This window comes from Atractosteus spatula, chromosome 14, assembly GCF_055471065.1.
Source record: "Atractosteus spatula isolate fAtrSpa1 chromosome 14, fAtrSpa1.hap1, whole genome shotgun sequence".
NCBI classification, from domain to species: domain Eukaryota; kingdom Metazoa; phylum Chordata; class Actinopteri; order Semionotiformes; family Lepisosteidae; genus Atractosteus; species Atractosteus spatula.
In genome coordinates, this window is record NC_142719.1 from 30,228,725 (window position 1) to 30,250,366 (window position 21,642).

The following is a 21,642-nucleotide window of genomic DNA, read 5'->3' on the forward strand; positions in this document are numbered from 1 at the left end:
GTGGGCTTCAGTTGTGAGTTGGTGACGTTGCAGGAAGTCGAGAATTCCTTTGCACCTCAGAATATCAACATGGGCTATTTCAAAACTCATGTCACCTATGGTGGTTTTAAAAAAAACCAACAACTTTGAAATATCCATTACACCACCACTCATGATAACTGCTATGACTGGATGCGAATTAGCCTGTTCGACCATTTCTTAAAATGCATAGGTAATTATTCCCCTTTTCTCCTTAGGAAGTTTTCAAAAGTCCTCTTCTTTTGTTCTCAGGTGTCCAGTCTGATGTCAGGGCTTGGTTTATTGTTTCGTTGTGTACTTCGGCATAACATCTACTGTAGCTGGTACATGACCTTGCACAGGTCTGAATGCAAGCTGTTGTCCTCATGCAGCACTTATTGTCTTAACAAAGTACGACATACAAAGTCATATTCACACAAACATTTTTTTTTTTTTTTTACCGCTGGGGAAACGGAGGGAAAAACGTCTTCCCCAAAAGCAAAACCTCACTGATCTAATAGCAGAGAAAAACACGGACATCCTCAGCAGCTGACGAACCCCTGTGCTTCACCCTGCCAGACGGGATGTGTTTGACCACGTTACCGAACTTTGGCTTTTGTGGCGGCTCAGTCCTCACATGCTATTGAGACAAGGTTCTTTGGAAAGTACTGTACATAGTACCTTTCTGAAGGTTTACCATGGTAAGTGTACAGGGTATTTTTGCAGGTTTTTCTGTTACTTTCAGACGGTCCTTCCATTTGGTTATGTTCATTTGTCATTGTTTTTCACATAGGATGTATCCGTCTGTACTATATTTCTTTTTGCCCTACGGTTATTTTAACATAATTTGCTGGTGCTTTACTCCAGTATATTCTGCTTTATAGAGGTATATTCCATTTTACTGTAGTGTATTTTTCTTTATAGCATTATATTTTACTTTGTTCTGTTTTACAGCAGTATTCCCTCTATAAGCGGTACATTCAGGATCATAAATGTCTATATTTCAGAAGCTAATCCCACACTTCAAAAACTAATGGCTATTGATTGCTGATCACACTGCTCGAGTCTTTACGGCCGCCTCTATCCACAGCTGTGCAGTTAGCAGCTGAGTGAAGGAAGAGAAGAGATAAGGTGACAGTGAACGAGCAGCAGCTCCTTGACCTTCACTGCTCTCCCATGCAGAAGCCCTGCTTGGTGTACTTGCAGCCTGCTGTATCACCAAGCAGTCCTGAAACACCGCCGTTTCATATTCAAGGGCCTGGCTGGGACAAAAACAGTCCAGTGGAATTAAAGAGAATGGCCCTGGAGCAGGGCCCTGTGTTTCTCTGCTTGTCGTGAGAAACCGGACAGTGGAGCTTGCAGTTTGTGAGGTGAGCTGCCACTCATCCGCAAAGATCCCCTCAAACATACTAACATCTCAGTGGTTTCCAAGTCATCCCCCTTTCCCCGGCTTGTGACAGACCAATCTCCAAAGGGAGGAACTCGCCATTTGCAAAAGTGTGATTTGTTACTTACAACACTGGGGTTGTTCCCCCAGTGCTGAGGGACTGTCTGAGCTACACTGCACTGCAACTTATGAATATGTTAAATGCATTCTAGAATAATATTTTGTTGAGCAAAAGGAATGAAATGTATTGGACAAAGTTTTTACTCTTAAGTTGTTTACAGGTGAAAATCAGTTTTTACAAAGTTCTAAGCACACATGCTGTACTAAAGGATAACTATTAAAACCTACTGTATAACAAAGATCACATGTTGAAGGCAGGCTGGCACTTTACTCTTTAATGCCACATACCTTGCTCTGAAAGCAAGCAGCAGAAGAGATATGCATCAGCCCAAGGTGTCAGATTGCCTTTTGTGATCGTGCTGAAATACAGTGTTATATTTAACAGACTTTGGGAGGAGGTGAAATTGTAATTTTGCACTTTATGTATAAATATTCTCTGGCTGCCTACAACTCTGTGTGCGTCTTTTCTTGCAACCCTCCCTTTACCCCAACTTCACCTTTACAGCTGCCTCCCTGGTTCATTCCCCTTAAGTTGAGGGAGGTTGTGTCTTCAGCGTGAGCTCACCAGATGAGTTGACATCAAATTATTAAGCTCGCTATACCTCTATATAGGCTCATTTTGTCGTCATTAGAATTTGGCCGAGGTACTAAAAAAGTTGTTGGGGCACAGGAGGGAGAGTGCAAAGCCTACCTGTGCATCTCTGAGGGTGAGAATGGCTGGGATCTGTGCATCATGGGGGCAGCTTCTAGATGCCAGAGCAGTCCCAGGAGGAGCTTCTCAACTGCAGTACTCCAAGCCCACAGGAACAGCAGCAGGCACAGCTGAGTCCCCTTCCTCCATCCTAGCAGGTATAGGGGCCACAAACAACACAGCAGCGCAATCCCAGAATGCAATGGGTACTGGGAGTGTGCAACTCAGCTTCATCACTGCAGGGTGCCCGATTTGATTCCTGGTATGTGGCCTTCATGATCTGTATTTATTACCCTGGTGGGGGTAGCAGCATTGATTTTCTTCCCCCTTTCTCCTGTGCCATGTGTGAGCTCAGAGCCCAGGGTCTGGCTGTGATCCAAAGGAATACATTAGTATTTTCTAATTTTATTCATCAGCAGGGTGAAGGCAATGGCGTCTGTCAGTGACTCATTTAAGAGACCTTCCTCACTACAATAGCTTATGAATGAAGAAAATACAAGCCAAAAAAATTGCTCATGTGGAATATTTTAGGATTCTTTAGTCTGTTTTCTGTTCAATACATTTTTGAGTCACCCAGACAAAATTAAACTAATCTAGGCTTTGTTATCTTTGCTTTATTTATCTGTTCCCTGTTCAAAACCAGCTAGGGAAACAGAGTGAAGGAAAGGATATAAATGATATTGGCACTAAACCCACTCCCACCATCTGCTAGAAAATGATCCCAGACTTTATAGATCAGTAAATTACACATCGTCATTAACCATATTAAAGCCACTGTCTATATTGCTTTGCTTAATGAGGGAGGTAGAGCCTTGTTCTGTACAACTGTCCACAGTGAGTTTAATCACCCAAATAATGAGCGATTGTGGCTATTAGGCCTTCTAATCCTAAATGAATATATTAATTTATACAGCCTTTTTGGATTAGTGCTGTAAATCACACTTGCTGCATAAAGAGAGGTGGAAGTGTGGAACAAGCTGTCCAGCTACACTGCTGAAGCCTGTACTCTGGAATCTATATACAGCAAAAGCTTATTGTTATTAGTTTATTTATTATTATAAAGTATATTTATTATTAACTTCTGGACAGAAGCTACTTTCACCTACATTGTTGGAATTGCATTGTAATTTGCAATTGCATTGAAAATGGTGAACACAGGACACAGGTCTACACAAAGGGTGTTCGTTAACTACTAACCACCAAATGGGCTGTATGGGCTAAATGTGTTCTTCTTGTTTGAAACTGTTCTTATCTTGGGATCAACTGACTGCACTCTAGCGTGCCAGATGGACTAAATTATCTCTTTTGGTGATTCGATTCTTCTAATGCTTTCTGTAAGCACAACCCTGGTCAACCCTGTGTGAATGTTATAAAGATCGATTTTCATTCCTTTGCAGACACATTCTGTACAATGATGTACCTACCTTGTAGTCCTGAACTATATACAGTACTGTATATGTTGTGCTTCAGACCCAATGTGAATTCTGTCATTAAATTGCTTTTCTACATACAGTATCACACACAACCGATTTTTAAAATGCCAACGTTACACCAACAGATTTGTATTTGCTAACTATGTAAAACTCTGTTTGTCCAGCAGGCGGCGCAGTCACGTCAGGCCACGTCAGGCCACGTCAATTGAGTTCACACCTCGGTGCTGAGGAAACCGGAAGACAGCAGTAACCTAAGAATAGCTTTATGGTTTAAAACCAGATGGCTTTTTTTTTACAGCCATCCTTCTACCCTGGGATTTTTTGTTTTTGTTTTTAAAAGATAGTTAAATAACAGTACATTAAAGTCAGTTCAGCGAACAAGAAAAAAAAAGAAACAATACAAAACCTAATGCTTATAAAATGGAGACAAATAAGATCTTAATTTTGTTCTCTGTCAGTGCAGAGTGTACCCAAGCCTGCACAATACTGGGTTTTTCCAACCTAACCTGAGCACAAATGCTGACTTCATGGGAATCTCCCATGTTCGTACAAACGTTGCCAGAACGCTGGTTGGCATTTCTGTGGTGGAAGTGCCGTTTTAAACTGGTCATGGTTTCACTCACCTGGCACGAGAGGACTGAGAGATACAGACACAACCTATGGTCTCGGAATCCTTATACGCACCACCCAGATTCCTCAAAATATCTTTCTGCCGGAGAGGTTGATCGGTGTGTGTGAGAGGATTCGTTCAAAGCTGTCTAAACAGACACCTGCTGTGTGTGACATTTCAGAGTGAGTGAAAGGCCGTGGTCAAACATAAACATTGCACTGTCTGTGGAAATCTTTCTATACGTATCAGTGCATATGCTACTGCCCCCCATCTATGGCAACTGAGAGAATTGGTCTAAAACACGAAGGCTGGTCATAAATGTATGGGCACAGTGTATTACAGGAAGATGCTCTTTGTCCATCCTCTTTGGGTGTGTCTGAATCAGAGTCATTCCCACTGTGGGCGTGTCTGACACTGCGTCATTCCCACTGTGGGCGTGTCTGATACAGAGTCATTCCCACTGTGGGCTGGTTGGATACAGTGTCATTCCCACTGTGGGCTGGTCGGATACAGAGTCATTCCCACTGTGGGCGTGTCTGATACAGAGTCATCCCCACTGTGGGCTGGTCAGATACAGAGTCATTCCCACTGTGGGCGTGTCTGATACAGAGTCATCCCCACTGTGGGCGTGTCTGATACAGAGTCATCCCCACTGTGGGCTGGTCAGATATAGAGTCATTCCCACTGTGGGCGTGTCTGATACAGAGTCATTCCCACTGTGGGCGTGTCTGATACAGAGTTATTCCCACTGTGGGCTGGTTGGATACAGTGTCATTCCCACTGTGGGCTGGTCGGATACAGAGTCATTCCCACTGTGGGCTGGTCAGATACAGAGTCATTCCCACTGTGGGCGTGTCTGATACAGAGTCATTCCCACTGTGGGCGTGTCTGATACAGAGTCATCCCCACTGTGGGCTGGTCAGATACAGAGTCATTCCCACTGTGGGCGTGTCTGATTCAGAGTCATTCCCACTGTGGGCGTGTCTGATACAGAGTCATCCCCACTGTGGGCTGGTCAGATACAGAGTCATTCCCACTGTGGGCGTGTCCGATACAGAGTCATCCCCACTGTGGGCTGGTCAGATACAGAGTCATTCCCACTGTGGGCGTGTCTGATTCAGAGTCATTCCCACTGTGGGCGTGTCTGATACAGAGTCATTCCCACTGTGGGCGTGTCCGATACAGAGTCATTCCCACTGTGGGCGTGTCCGATACAGCGTCATTCTTAACTGTCTGCGTTCATCGTCAATTGGTCACCTATCAGTAGACCTGTAGTCAGAACTGAGGGATTAAATTCTTAATTATCAACTTGAGGATAATGGCCATTGATATGCCAACGATAATGGCCATTTTCATAACATGATTAAAAGTCCATCAACAGTCATCTAGGCTTTATTTGCTCTCAGGAGAAAGCAGCGCCTCTCCAAAGATGTGTGTTTAGAAAGGCTCTGGTGTGGCAGAAGCCTGCTGGATCACGCGGTACGTGTGCTCTTTTCGCACGTGGGGCTCGGAAATAAAGGAGAGGCCAATGAGGAACAGAAGCTAATCTGAGGTTAATATTTCCGTCACATGCAAGGCTTTTCTCACACCCAGCCAAAACCAGAGTGGATTTCATACTGAGAAGTATGCACTTTGTACTTCAGTTTTCTAAAAACAACCTCTTGAGGTGAAAGTGCTTTTGGTCAAGAATCACTGTGTTTCAAAACAGCTGACTTTTCTAAAGAGTGATATGGATTTCCGTGCTTCCCTTTTACCTTACAACACCGCATCTCTTTGAATCATTGTACTGTTAGCTGCACCGATTCAATTGATTGCTGTCATCTTTCATGCCCCATCCTCCACATTACCAGTCACAGCACTTGCACAGCTTTTTTTAAAGAACGTGCACAACCAGTTTCCATAACCAGCAGTTTTCTTAACTAATTTACCCAGTGTAACAACACTGTTTGTTAAATCACACGTATCAAGCAATACCTCTTACGCTAGTCAACACTGAAAGGGTGCAGAGGTCTGGGGCACGTGATACATCCTAGTGCAGGAGAGGGCAAGAGCCGTGATTAGGAGATGGGTACGCATAGGTGCACAGCACACAGAGACACAGTGGACAGCACACAGAGACACAGTGCACAGCACACAGAGAACACAGTGGACAGCACACAGAGACGCAGTGGACAGCACACAGAGACACAGTGCACAGCACACAGAGAACACAATGGACAGCACACAGAGACACAGTGGACAGCACACAGAGAACACAGTGGACAGCACACAGAGACACAGTGGGCAGCACACAGAGAACAGTGGACAGCCATACAGAGACACAGTGGACAGCACACAGAGACACAGTGGGCAGCACACAGAGAACAGTGGGCAGCACACAGAGACACAGTGGATTGCACACAGAGACACAGTGGACAGCACACAAAGACACAGTGGGCAGCACACAGAGAACAGTGGGCAGCACACAGAGAACAGTGGACAGCCATACAGAGACACAGTGGACAGCACACAGAGACACAGTGGGCAGCACACAGAGAATACAGTGGACAGCACACAGAGACGCAGTGGACAGCACACAGAGACACAGTGGACAGCACACAGAGACAGTGCACAGCACACAGAGAACACAGTGGACAGCACACAGAGAACACAGTGGACAGCACACAGAGACACAGTGGGCAGCACACAGAGACACAGTGGACAGCCATACAGAGACACAGTGGGCAGCACACAGAGACACAGTGGACAGCACACAGAGAACACAGTGGACAGCACACAGAGACACAGTGGACAGCTATACAGAGAACACAGTGGACAGCACACAGAGACACAGTGGATAGCACACAGAGAACACAGTGGACAGCACACAGAGACACAGTGGACAGCCATACAGAGAACACAGTGGACAGCACACAGAGACACAGTGGATAGCACACAGAGACACAGTGGACAGCACACAAAGACACAGTGGGCAGCACACAGAGAACAGTGGGCAGCACACAGAGAACAGTGGACAGCCATACAGAGACACAGTGGACAGCACACAGAGACACAGTGGGCAGCACACAGAGAATACAGTGGACAGCACACAGAGACGCAGTGGACAGCACACAGAGACACAGTGGACAGCACACAGAGACAGTGCACAGCACACAGAGAACACAGTGGACAGCACACAGAGACACAGTGGACAGCACACAGAGAACACAGTGGACAGCACACAGAGAACAGTGGAGAGCACACAGAGAACACAGTGGACAGCACACAGAGACACAGTGGGCAGCACACAGAGACACAGTGGACAGCCATACAGAGACACAGTGGACAGCACACAGAGACACAGTGGACAGCACACAGAGAACACAGTGGACAGCACACAGAGACACAGTGGACAGCCATACAGAGAACACAGTGGACAGCACACAGAGACAAAGTGGACAGCATACAGAGACAAAGTGGACAGCACACAGAGAACACAGTGGACAGCACACAGAGACACAGTGGACAGCACACAGAACAGTGGGCAGCACACAGAGACACAGTGGATAGCACACAGAGACACAGTGGACAGCACACAAAGACACAGTGGGCAGCACACAGAGAACAGTGGGCAGCACACAGAGAACAGTGGACAGCCATACAGAGACACAGTGGACAGCACACAGAGACACAGTGGGCAGCACACAGAGAATACAGTGGACAGCACACAGAGACGCAGTGGACAGCACACAGAGACACAGTGGACAGCACACAGAGAACAGTGGACAGCACACAGAGAACACAGTGGACAGCACACAGAGACACAGTGGGCAGCACACAGAGAACAGTGGACAGCCATACAGAGACACAGTGGACAGCACACAGAGAACACAGTGGACAGCACACAGAGACACAGTGGACAGCACACAGAGACAAAGTGGACAGCATACAGAGACAAAGTGGACAGCACACAGAGAACACAGTGGACAGCACACAGAGACACAGTGGACAGCACACGGAGAACTGAAACAGACAGGCACGCTGGTGAGGTGGTACAAGCATAAGAACCAGGGGAAGACCTGAAAGGGTAGCTGAAGCAGTCAAAGAGGTCACAGTGCTGGACAGGGTTGGACAAGGTCAGCGATCCGGGTCGTGCAGGGGAAGACACTAACGAAGTCAGGGGGAGCCGAGGAACAAAGGTCAAGGGAACGAGCAGTGAGGTGAGCCAGAGAGGTTCACAACACACCAGGGAAACAAGAGCCGGTGAGTAGGCACAGCCCTGAGTCCGAACCCTGCCGTGATACTGAAGCTGGAATAAATCTCCTGCTGGAAACAAGGTAACTGCTGTAAATTAGCTGCTGGTGGTATTGACAACCAGTCCAACCGCGTTGCCAAGGGAACCGGCTGATTAGAAGATTGATTTGGCTGTTGACCACCAGGCGTGTTGTTATTGGAGCTTGAATCAGCACTTTCCCAGACACGAGCATTACATCTTATAGATAATATGTAACCAGCCATTTTCTATATTTTTGTACAATATGCTGCTGTGCTGCTAGAAACATGCTTTCCATTCCTCCATTTGCATGATGACTTTTGTCAACATGTTGTGAATTATTCAACACTCAGTTGTGCAGTTTTTTCTACGAATAGCGACCAGATCTTTACATCCAAATGCATTTCCAGCCTTTCACAGGTGGGTGGCGCTGTGTCAATGTCAAAGCTCAGCAAACACAATTAGTCCGAGTGAATGTAGCTGTTTCTGTGTGAGGACCGCCCCTGTAGCTGTGTGCCCAATTTAGGCTCAACCCTGTAAAAAGCACGCCATACTTTCAAACAACAAGCCAGTTCCTAGAATCACCCTTGAGCTGGTGCTGATACATCACCATCAAAGCTTAGCACCACCTAATTGTGTATCACACTGATTGATGAAATTGGTGACATACTCATTCAGAAATGTACAATGGATATCAAAAGTCTACACACCCTTATTGAATTTCTAGCTTTTGTTGATGTAAAGGCTGAAACCAAGACAAATCATGTCAGTGAAAAACAAATGGATCATTTTTTAAGGAAAATAATGAAAGATAAGAAACGTTCAATGCCTTGGTTGCATACAGTAAATGCGCACACCCTTTATAAAGGGGATTGTAACTGTATTCATTCTTCTCTGAACTGTCAGACGTTTAAGTGATGAAAATGTTTCTGTTTGCTGGTGTTTTAGTTTATTCAGAATTTACTTACATGGCAAAATATTAGAGCATAAGTCTGTGTTTATAAAAAACATATCCTCACCAACACCAACAATAAGAAAGTAACATTTTCAGAAATGACGAAGGAAGATTTCTTTTACAACAGTGTTTTGAATAAGAATCAAACATAAACAATCCCAAAGTATAGTTCAGAATGTATTAGGTCTTTGTACGATAATCATATGCTACAAATCATCTCAGTAAAGCCCCTCTGCTCATCTGAAGCACTGGTATTCTCATTGTAGCCTCCTGAATCGGAAGCAATGATTCTGTGTTTGCCCGTCTCGTACAGACATCGCTGACACATGCAACATCAACTTTCGAGTTGGAAGAAAATTATCAGACAACATTCTGCATTCCTAAATACAGGGGTCACCCTGCCTTCATTGTTGAGAATTGTGTAGGCACCTTTAACAATAGTGTATTCATGGGCTGAAATCTAACCAACTTCACTGACTGGAGTATCTGATACAGTGATATTCTCACCGGTGGGTATGTATGGAACAGTGTCACTCCCACTGGAAAAAGTTCTGTGTGTTGAAGTTGTTGAAATAATGCAATTTAAGTGAGATTTCCTTTATATTAGTGTGAGAAGGCAGAGCCGCTGTGAGAAACAAGCAGCCCCAGAACTCTATAAAGGACTCCACCTGTGACAGGCAGGGTAGCACTGCTTCAGGGAGCAGGTAAAGCTATTGAAATATCTTCTCCAGCTCTGGAGCTTTTTCTTGCAGGGAAATCTGTTAAAAAGAAAACAAAATGAATCTGCACTTTACTCTCCAAACAAATCTCCCAAAGTTCATAAACTAAGCAAAAACAAGTAAAAACACCTTAATATGAGGATTACCAACAGAAAACATTATTTTCAAGGCTCAGGTCCACAGTACATTAAGAACTTAATGTAAGAATGGTTACAAAAGATAGGGAAGAATTTGACCCATCTAACTTATTTCGTTTTTTCAGTAACTCATTCTTCTGAGGATCTCACTCAGACATTTCTTTGAAGAATCCAGGTTATAAGTTTCAACAACATGGCTAGGCAGCTTGTTCCACACTCCCACCACATTCTGTGTGAAAAAAGTACACCCAGTTCTTAGTTTCAAATGCGAATCCACAAATGAAACAAAGTTCCCCAACTCCTGAAAATCAGAATGGAGTACTATACATATTTATGCAAATATTATTTAGTTGGTTTACAGTAGCAAAACTGAGCCAGTTCTTTTCGAGAGTTTACAAATGAACAATATGAGCCCTTGAGTTCTTATGAGCTGTTAAGAATGCAATGAAAACTACATTACAAACCGCAAACAAAACAATGAGCAATTCTTTCACTACAGAATAAATGAATGTTTTGAATATAAACGTTGGCATGTTGAAGAACTCTCAAACAATTCGCCTGTATTTCATTCGGCTAATTTGCGGAAAACTGATAAACACTTTGGGAAAAGTAAACGTTTTATGGCACTGGTTTTACCCCTGGTTTTTGAAATAGGAAATATATATATAAAAAAAACTTTTTGCAAACAACTGTTAAATTAGTATCCAGAGTTGCTCAACCTATGAAGACGAGACTTAGCTCTATGATTCAAGTACCACAAGCTCCTGTCGCGTCACTAACTGACCAGAATGGATCCGATTCCTGCGACCGGTTCTGAAAGGCAAGTGGCTGGAAGGAGTCTCACTGTACTTCCTCATTTTTCCTGTGTGCCGCCACGTTTTTCGGAGCTGTGAGCCGAGAGGTGGAGAACGCCAAGCTCGTATTCCATATGAGGCTATACCCAAAATCATATATAGTTTAAAAATAACATCCTTAAATTTTTTCGCCGCTTTCTCATAAGGAAGAAGACTTTCGCTGCGGTGAAAGTCTTTATGAACACGTCACAGTGATTTCTTGTCTGTTAAATCACATTGTCTTTGCAGTGTCCATCCAGAATACATTAACCAAATCCAAGTAAAACAAAGACTAATCCACGACATGGCAGGTGCATGTTCATTCAAGGAATTTATTAAATAAATCACACAGAATTGTACAGAATCGGTCAGTACAAGAAAGGTCTTTATGAAAAAGTCATTCTTATTCATCGAAATGTGCTGTTTAACACTTTATTTTATGGTCACCTGTAAATAATCGGATTGTTATTTATGAGTGACACTTCAGGATTTAACAAATAATGGGCAATTCCTATATAACACCGAACTAGATACTAGATTACTAGTTGCTAGCAATTAATTATATATCCCACATGTTTCACTAGTCAAATATTAAGCATTAGTTTGACAGATGTGTTACAGTGATAAAGTGGTTTTATGAAGTCTACAGTGGAGTTCTAAATACAAAGTTTACATTCATAACATCAGCAGGTATTACATTTCATTTACATTTCCTTTGAGTTATGGCAATTTGTCACTTTCTTGAGTTTCAAATGAATACACTTATGTTTAATGAGCAGCAATAAGTAACATTTCTCAATAATAAATATATAAATAGAGCAAATAATAAATAAGTTAGGACATTCATTCATGCAAGCTTATAATAAAATATCAAAATATACTTATCTGTGTCATTGAACATTATCATTCATGGCATGGTTTCACATCTGTACACAGCTTATCAGTCTTCAGTAAATGGAACAGTATATTGTTCAAAACATAATTATTAGATATAAATAGCATCACTAGCTTTTACACTACAGAGGAGAAAAGGAAAGCTTAATCATTGATACCTGGGAAATTCTGCTGCTCAGGGACATTTGAATTTGCTCAGAGCACAGCTGTATGGTGATTTATCATAGAAGACAAACCAGGGTTTAACCTTTTGTGGTCTGAAACAGTTTTTTTAAAAAAATAAATGCAGAATTGTATTGTAAAACCTGGAGTTATGGATTTAGTGCTGTGCTCATGCAAGGGAAAACATCTGAGATGAATGTGTTTTCTAACAATGAAAGATACAAAAAAAAAACAGGTGAAGCTGCTATTTCAGATATCTGGAAAGATCGCACTTCCCCTCTCGTGCCGTTTCTCACTCTGAGAAACCCTGGGGCCTGTGATGGCGGTGAGCGGGATTTCTTTTTCTTCTTTGGGGTTCATGGCTGAAATAGAAATACGAGGTCCTGTTATAAATACTCCGTGGCGAACCGTGTATGTTATCAATGTTATCAAATTACCTAACCGTGGAAAATCTGATCTCCGTGCATTCTCTGAGCAGAGTAACAGTGGCAAAACTTCCTGCATCCCTTCAAAAAGAAACTTACCTTCCTCACACAGCTGTTCCATCAGCCGAGCTACTCTAACACCTGAAGGAAATGATTTGACGTCCTTACACGCTCGAGAAACGTGTGGCGCATCGTGTTTGTAATGGATGTTCGCAAAATGCAACTACTCAGTCAGGTTGGCTCCGGTGCTCAGTGGGGACGAATTGGACACAAGATGAATAATTTTTTTCTTCATTGGAATTTCCATTCCAACTCTGATTTTTAAGTTGCAGGGTAAAATACAAGGGATAGTCTTTGGAATTGTGTTTTCAATCTTGGAGAAGATTAAGCTTTTGAGAAGCAAGGCACTGCGTGGGAGTTTTGGGAGTATGGATCATCATTTATTCTCACCCAGAAACCTCTGGCTTTATTCCATCTGTCGTGGGCTAGCACCAGCCGTACAGATCACACTCAGACATTTCACTCTCAACTCTGGAAGAGCATTTAACACTGAGAACAACAGTCCCTTCTTTGCACAAAGGGTGGTGGGAGTGTGGAACAAGATGCCCAGCCATTTCATTGAAGCCGATGCTTCAATAAACATCTGGGTGAGATCCCATAGTCAAGACAGGAGGCACTTCTTTACAACAAAGGTTGGGGGGGTTGTGGAACAAGCTAAGCAGATCTTCACATTAATTAGTTCCTATCTAATTAGGTAGGTAGCCGTTATGGAGCAAATGGCGTCCTTTCATTTGTAACCTTTTGTATGTTCTAAGAATTGCTCAGTTTTTAAATCAAGTCTTTCTCTGCTAATACTGAGATCTCAGATCATGACAACACAGAAAATGACTTATACTCTTACAAACTGTACTTATACATTTTTAAATACTATAATTTTATTCCTGTGTTTCCTAAAGTTTTTTTTTCAGTTGATACTTAGGAATCAGAAAAAAATAACACTGTTTCCAGACCCAGAAGGGTTCTAGAGTCAGTGATTTCAACAACACCTTGATGTTAAACTGACAAGAGATCTTGCCTCATCAGCCTCCCAGTCTTCAGCGGGGGATTGTGGGAAACGTTAGCAGGCATTGGTTTGACTGAGCAAAACAACGCAATGAAAACTCACTGGGACAACAGATTTCTGATAGAGCGAATTTTCCCTGAGGCATTTCTCAATCCATCATATGTGGGCACAGGGCCTTGCTCCTGATGAGGATGGAGTTGATGACTCCTTTGGTTTAAACCTGACACTCCTCTGCAGCTTACACCACAGGGAAATGAATTCACGCATTCTCCATTTGCATGATTCTCTGAGGGGCTGCGGTTGTACAGGTTGAGGATGCCCACGTTTAAGGTGAACAAATATGTCAAAGGTCAACAGAAACCGTCTTGAACCTACTTTGCCTGCTTCCAGTCACTCCAGGCTGAATCACAGTACATGTCTTTGGCGCGGACGCAGATGCTGTTTCCCTTGTGTCTGTATTTCTTTGACAGTTTTAGGAAAGTGGCCTAAAAGGAAAGGAAATGGACAACACAACACACTGAGTCACTGCCATGGCAGGTATGAGGTATTGTTCCCTGACGCAAAAACAGGACAGCTGGGAAGTCATCTTTATTGCTATTTCAGTATCTCACTATGGGTATTGGTTAATCGTTTTCATTTTGAAATGGAAGTCACATGGCATACAGTAAGTATGTTTTAAATATTTAACTTAAGTACTTGAAATGAATTAAAACAAATTTCTCTCCCGCTGTGCATTAAAATGGTGTCTGTTTACAGCAAGACTTACCATTAAGAATCCCCTCCACCCAGAGACCTGTTTTTCAATTATTCAATCACAAAACGCCATTTCCTACACTTTTTTGACACTTGTCCAAGTAAAAATCAGGACAAATAAAATCGGATTGACAAAAAAACAGCATGTATTTTTATCTGCAGGAAGTCTCAATTTAGGAGTATGGATTTCCAAAAAAACTACCAAAACCAGGATTCAAAGATAATGATCACAAGCCAGAGGACACAAGGGGAAACTATGTGGAGATCCATTTAAAACCAAGAATAAGATAATAATAATAACAACAACACTTTATTAACCCTTTACAATTTCTTGTAATACCCCAGCTTGCTCTCCATGAGACACACAGATAGGGAGAGAGCCTGGGGTCAGAGCCCAGGGTCAGCCATTGTACGGCGCCCCTGGAGCAGTTGGGGTTAAGGGCCTGGCTCAGGAGCCCACCGGAGTAGGGTTCCTCTGCCAGCTGCAGGATTTGAACCGGCAACCTTCCAGCCACAGGCACAGACCCTTAGCCACGGAGCCACCGCTCCACCCTTAGAAGTTGACAGGGGTAGGATTCAAACCCACGCCTTTGAAGAGACTGGAGCCTTAATCCAGCACCTTAGACCGCTCAGCCACGCTACCCTCTAATGCAAGCAAGATGCAAGCAATCCAAGAAGAAAATGCAACTACTTCGTCAGTTCAGCTTCAGTGCTCAGTGGTAATTAATTGTACACAGAAGTATTGTTTTTCATTGGAATTTCCACTTCAATTCTGGTTTTTACCCCTCTTTGTACCCCTCTTGATCCATTTCTATGGCAAGTCGCAGCTCTGATCTTGGAAATCTGTAATCTCTCTGGAGCTCTGCGCCTCTTTAACATCAACTCCTTCACGGACTGGAGCGGTGGCTCTGTGGCTCAGGATCTGCGCCTGAGGCTGGAAGGGTGCCAGGTCAAATCCCACAGCCAGTAGAGGAATCCTACTTCATTGGGCCCCTGAGCAAGGCCCTTAACCCCATCTGCTCCATGGGTGCCGTATAAATGGCTGACCCTGCGCTCTGACCCCCAGCTTCTCTCCCTGTCTGTGTGTCCCATGGAGAGCAAGCTGGAGCATGCGAAAAAGACAAATTCCTAATGCAAGAAATTGTAAGTGGCTAATAAAGTGATCTTATCTTAATGTAACAGGGCTCAGCACGCCAATGGAGGTGCTGAAGAGATGTCACCACCTAAGCAAGCTACACAATATCAAGCTCTGCCACTCACTGTCACCCTGCTCTCCAGTCCACCAAACATCACTGAAATTTGCCACTTCAAGGGAAAAGGATCCTTTCAGATCCATCTGGCGTTTTCTTATGTTCTTATCATTTATGCAAAGGGTTGTGGGAGCATGGAACAAGGACCTCAGCCATGGTATTGAAGCTGATCGTTCGTCAGCTTCCAAGAAATGGACAGATGAGAGTTGGATCAATTAACTACTAACTACCACACTGGCTCAATGGAACGAATGGCCTCTCCTCTCCTGCGACCTTTCTTATGTTGTTATATAATTCCTTACACTTATATATTCTGGACACTCCACTCAAAGCGCTTTATAGGTAATGGGGACCCCCCTCCACCACCAGTGTGCAGCCCCACCTGGATGATGTGACGGCAGCCAGAGTGCACCAGTACTCTCAACACACACCAGCTCTCAGTGGGGAGGAGAGCAGAGTGATGAAGCCAGTTCATAGGTGGGGATTATTAGGAGGCCATGATTGGTAAAGGCCAGGGGGAAATTTGGTCAGGACACTAGAGTAATACCTCTACTCTTTTCAAGAAAGGCCCTGGGATTTTTAATGACCACAGAGAGTAAGGACCTCGGTTTTACGTCTCATCTGAAGACCGGCACTATTTTTAAAGTATACTGTCTCCGTCACTATACTGGGGCATTAGGACCCACATAGACTGCAGGATGAGCGCCCCCTACTGGTCCCACTAACACCTCTTCCAGCAGCAGCCTTAGCTTTCCCAGGAGATCTCTGTTCAGGTACTGGCCAGGCTCAAACCTGCTGAGCTTCAGTGGCCTGCCGGTTGTGATTCACAGAGTGATATGGCTGCTGGCTATATGTACAGTATTTTGGTTGCCGGATCTCAAAGGTTGTACCAGTATACCACAGTAGTCCTTGTCTCGGTGAAGACGAAGGAAGAAAGTCACATTGCATCGATAGTGGAATACGGAGGGAGAGTGAGCAGGAATGATTTAAGGAAGTTACCTCGTCGGTGCCAGTTGGCTGAGCCTGCAGACTGTCACAGCTGCCTTTCACCACTTTAACCTGGAATGTGAGAGGGAAGTAGGAGCGGCTGTGCTTCCAGTTTGCGGGGTAATCCCATGTCACGTTATTCCGACAAACCATCATGTTTTCAGGGCTGTCGGGCTTCACTACGGACACAGATTCAAAAACAGTGACGTCAGAGCCGTTTCTGCCTGGGACCTTCTAAAAAAACGTGTTTTTTTATGGAAAGCCGAAATTGTACTGTCCGTTCGATAGCTCAGTAAAACTGTATTAGTTGTAATATTTATTAATCACCGTACTATTTTGCAGTTTTTTTCCTTGCACTGTTTTTGTCCTGTTGTATTCTTTTCTCTGTTTGCGTATTTGCACAGTTTTGATTACACTGTCATGTTATTACACTGTTATTGTTATTGTGTTACTGTCTATTGTCTTATCTTCTGTTCTATTTATATACTGCACCTGAGTGACTAATGAGTAACACTTTTCACTATACTATGCACCTGTGTAAGTATAGTGACAATAAAGTTGAATTGAATTGATTGAGTGAAACGGCTCGCCTACTGTTTTGGTATTAAAAAAACGTTCAGGTTCTCAGTAGGAACGCAGAAGCCAGGCAGTTTTTCTATCTCTTTAATAAATAATACAAACAATTCGCATTTTAATGTTTTTATCCCTCGATTTGTGCACTTCAGTAAATAACTTCAGTTTAAAAGGAATGAAAATCATTTACAACGACTCTAGATGGCAGTGTTAAGTAAGTGTAACGATGTAGTAACATATTCGGTTCTTAAAACTGTTAGTAAAGCATCTAAAAATGAAAATAACTAGAAGTTCACTCCAAATCAACAACCTAAAACAAAGGTTATTATTAGTTTATCATGTGATTTGACAAAATGTGGAGAATTTTTTTGAAGTTCCAGGACATTTTCAAGAATAGTCCCTTCTGAAAACTCTGTTCACACCTCACATCTTAAACTTGTCTGAATGTAGTGCATTCAAGACTCCTTATGTGTGCAAAAGGTCATTGTGTGGTCATTGCATGCATGGTCACTATGGTAAAACAAGCACATTCTGGGATATGAACCTGTTTTGCTGAAGTTAATTGAAGTATTTTACTAGCTGTTCCGAATGGGGCACTTGGACATGCCAGGTGCATCTGTAGCTAAAGTTACTCTGACATCTGCTTGCTGAGGATAAAGACTTGCTGCAATAAGTGACCATTAGTGGCACCAGACAGACCAGATTAATCCAGACTAATTTCCTGGTAGGACCTTCAAGTGTTAAAAGTTACGTATGAAGACTGGAATATCACAGTGTGGGTTTGAGCCTGGCACTAATTCAGCACTTGTCAAGTGAATTCTAGGCTGTAGGTCACACTCTCCTGCCAGCAGTGAAGTGTTAAACAAAGGTCTTGCTGAAGCATCAGGTTTCTTCAAGAAGAACTTAAGGCAGAGCATCACACTCTTAAAAGGTCTCTTGCTCGCTATGTTGTAAATAGCCAGGGATTGGTGTAAATTAATACAATATTCACACATACATCATAATATAGGGGAAAATTCTGACCTATAAGAAGGACAAAAAATAGTACGCAGAAAAGGAGCAGTGATATGATACTCACAGATTTCATGAATGTAGAAGACTTTAGAATACTCTTCAAAGCGGTACAGGTGCGTAGCGTACAGAGTAAAATTGATCCAGTCGCGCTCCTCTCTGTACGGGCAGAAGGAGGTGTCTTGACAGCTTGCTTTGGACTCATGTTCATCCATAGTGCAGGAGATGCTGCTCACCTCTGATGACCTGTCAACACAAAACCACCCATAAATCCCTGCATGTTTGATCCTGTGTTCAATCAGTAAGAATATTATGGCATTTCCACTGAAAGAAAGCACTTTCCCAGATGTCCTGGTTGCACTGGAGTCCAGGAATGGGGGTGCATACAAAAATATTAAAAAGGAGGGCTTTATTAGAAGGGAGTTACTCAATTCAGCAGAGTTAGTCAGAAAATCAATTACTGTACCTACATTATTGCTGCTTATTGTAATTTTAGCACAGGGATCTTCAACCCTGGTCCTAGAGAGCTCTGGTCTAGTTAGACTTATTGGTTTCTAAAGACTGGCAACACTGATCAGCCTTTTCAACCAAGCAAGTAATCTGTTCATTTAAAAGTATTGATTCTTGTAGGCAGTCATGTACATAGAGATAAGTCCTAAATGATCTCTAAATTACTTCATTTAAATAATCGCCTGTGTGACAGATCACAGCACAATTGTTCCAAGTCTTAAGAAATCGGTGATTTAACAGTGAGCAGAACCTGCTGTATCAGGGTGCACCAGGACCAGGGCAGGAGCCCCTGCAGACACGACAGAGCTCACTGCAGGTAAGGTTAGGTAGTCGGGGCCAAGACTTGAGCAGCTCAGCCGAACTGCCCCCGAAGTCTTGAGAGTCAAACCCCCCCCCCCCCCCGCTCAACACTGACGTGCTTCAGCAAAGGCTTAGAGCAATTTGTGTTTCCTGATGTACGCTACTGCCAGAGTAATCAATCAAAGCTACAAGACCGACGAGCCTGTGCTGGCGCTCCCTCTTCCAAAGTGTAAGATTAACACTGGACGTACGCCAGCCGCTCTGCAGAGACGAACAGCGTGGCATCTTCACGATTCTCCTTCAGCTGCCAAGAGCACTCGAAGTCTCCCGAGTAGTTTTTCGCTTTGCAGGTAATGTAGTTGTTTTCTGTGGAATAAATGCGGAAAGAAATCAGGAGTGCGTGAAAGACTTACTGAAGCCATGCTTAAATGAGCAGCCTCAAACCGGAGGGATTATGTGTGCTGCCCAACACCTAGCACAACAGGGAGCAGGCACAAACACAGTAGGCACAGGTCAGCCTCATGCTTGATGTGTCACGGACGTCCAAAGGGACTAACCGTGGAGAGCAGGAGAGCGGAAAAAGACCCATATGCGTAGCGGCGGAACGGGAAAAAGGCCCGGGCTCGTTCGTGCAAAGAGTTCAGGAGTGCCGTATAGAAACCTGTGCCCTCAGGGAGCGGACGTGGGGCGACCTGGTGCTAGGCGGGTCTCAGGACATCCGAACGTCAATGCTGAGCGAGGGCAAGACCCGGAAATATATAGCCCAAGGGAAAGAGAGGGACCGGAAGGACAGCAGGCAGGAAACTAGGGACAGGACAGAGAAGGAGCGCCCTCTGGCTGCAGAGGGCGTGACATGATGCAGGACTCATTCTTCTAGCTGATATTTATAGTCTGGGTGCAGAAGGTGTTATGGAAAAACTGGGAGAAAAACTCAGTTTTTAAATGATCCTGAGGGTAAAAACTCACTCTCCCATCGAGTGGCCCCGGAGCCACACAGAGCAGGCTCACCTTCGTTCTTGAGGATGGTCTTGGGGAAGGGACCTTTCTCGTTATTCGTCTCCTGCACCAGGACCAGCGTGTGGTTGAGCGTGGCGCCAGAGCTGTCGTGGCAGGTGTAATTCCCGCCGAACATCTCCACCACCTCCACCGTGATCACGTTCCCACGTTCTTTCAACTTCCGGTTGTCCTTCTTCCAGTGGACATCCAGGAGCTGGTGGGCCTCTCCACAGCTCAGCTCGACGTGAGAGGAAGTGCTCTTGGTGAGGTCAACATCCAGGACGATGACTGCGCAGGCAGGGATGGACATTAACGCGCAGCCTCTCAAGACGATTAGCAGTAGTCAACATGCACACTGTTTTCACCATCATTACTTTGCTTTCCAACTCTTTTACTATGATGCTACAATCTTACTGCTCCGAGACACTGCCCTTTGAATTCGAGTATGACCACGGCGAACATTCCCAGGTGCATTCCCCGCTATAAACACACACACACGCAACCATGAACCAGTGATGAACCAGTGACTTTACCTGTAAATCACTAGGGAAATGCAACACAATCCAGAAATGAAATTTTAATTGACAAGAAATCATTTATTTCAAAAGTAGAAAACTGACCACCTGGGCAGAAGAATGTTGTCAGGCATATGAAGTTTTTTCATTTTTGTACAGGCATTTCTACTTTCTACACATGATATGTTTGAGGAAATTACACTAACAGGCAAGGAACTGCAGATGTAACTACAGCAGAACAAGGGATCAAAGAGTTAAGATTGTGTGGCTCTAGCTAGTGGCTTGCATCAGTGGGTCACATACTTTGTAAAGGAAAAAAAGTTTCTCACCGTTCGGTCTGAAGACCCAGTATTTAGAGGGTTCTTCTTGATCGCTGCTCCTTGCTTGTTTTAGAGCCAGAAGCAGAACACAAAATAACTGCAAAGCACACGTCATCTGACAGAGAGAAGGAAACAAACAATATTCTATAAAATGTAAAAACGAGATTCAATCTTTATTATTCAATTATATAAAAAAGTATTTAGTAATTTCTAGAATCCACATTTTCTAATTGGATTTTGACAAAAACATTCAGTCTACCAATAATTAAACTCTTTAATTTATCCAGATAAATACATTTAGATGAGGTTTTAACTGATTTTGTCATGGAATACCATAATCACATTGACAATTCAACTTGTCAACATACCTTAGATACAATAATCATTGACTTCAGGACAAATTAGAATATTTTTTTCCAAAATCAGTGCAATGTATATACATAGAAGTGACGAAACAAATCAGTATGTACCATGTGAATTCAAGCCTGCCTCATGAAAATACCAGATCTTTAAAAACTATAAATGGTTCTCCATTTAGAGTCCTTATCTTCGTTACTTCAGCTTTTTTTAGGTGTCTTGGCTTTACTCAAACTAAAATGAATAATCTGCGCTCCTCATTCCTGTACTTACTGTACAGTTCTTTGGAGCAGGGCACATCTGCAAAACCTCACTGTTTTTATACCTTGATGAGCAGCTTTGATATTTTATAATCTTTCATGTCCTTACAGTAGTTATCGGGTGAGATGTTT

General features: G+C 43.5%; 1 protein-coding gene across 1 annotated transcript; it reads right to left on the reverse strand.

Annotated features, from left to right (window-relative positions):
• Positions 1-12,140: 12,140 nt before the first annotated feature.
• On the reverse strand, positions 12,141-21,279 carry LOC148821055 (interleukin-12 subunit beta-like). The gene is made up of 8 exons (XM_088932592.1): positions 21,262-21,279; positions 20,903-21,008; positions 20,071-20,346; positions 19,314-19,428; positions 18,320-18,498; positions 16,681-16,847; positions 14,054-14,163; positions 12,141-12,552 (listed from the first exon to the last, which is right to left on the reverse strand). The coding sequence occupies exons 1-8, from the start codon at positions 21,277-21,279 to the stop codon at positions 12,483-12,485; spliced, it is 1,041 nt and encodes a 346-aa protein (XP_088788718.1). The 3' UTR covers positions 12,141-12,482.
• Positions 21,280-21,642: the final 363 nt, after the last annotated feature.

What these genes read in the sequence shown, in the direction of transcription:
- LOC148821055 (XM_088932592.1), bottom strand. An exon ending in CTTCTACATTCATGAAATCT is followed by an intron (nt 16,848 to 18,319) that starts GTGAGTATCATA and finishes CTGTGTCCGTAG; the next exon opens with TGAAGCCCGACAGCCCTGAA. An exon ending in AGCCAACTGGCACCGACGAG is followed by an intron (nt 14,164 to 16,680) that starts GTAACTTCCTTA and finishes CTTTCCTTTTAG; the next exon opens with GCCACTTTCCTAAAACTGTC.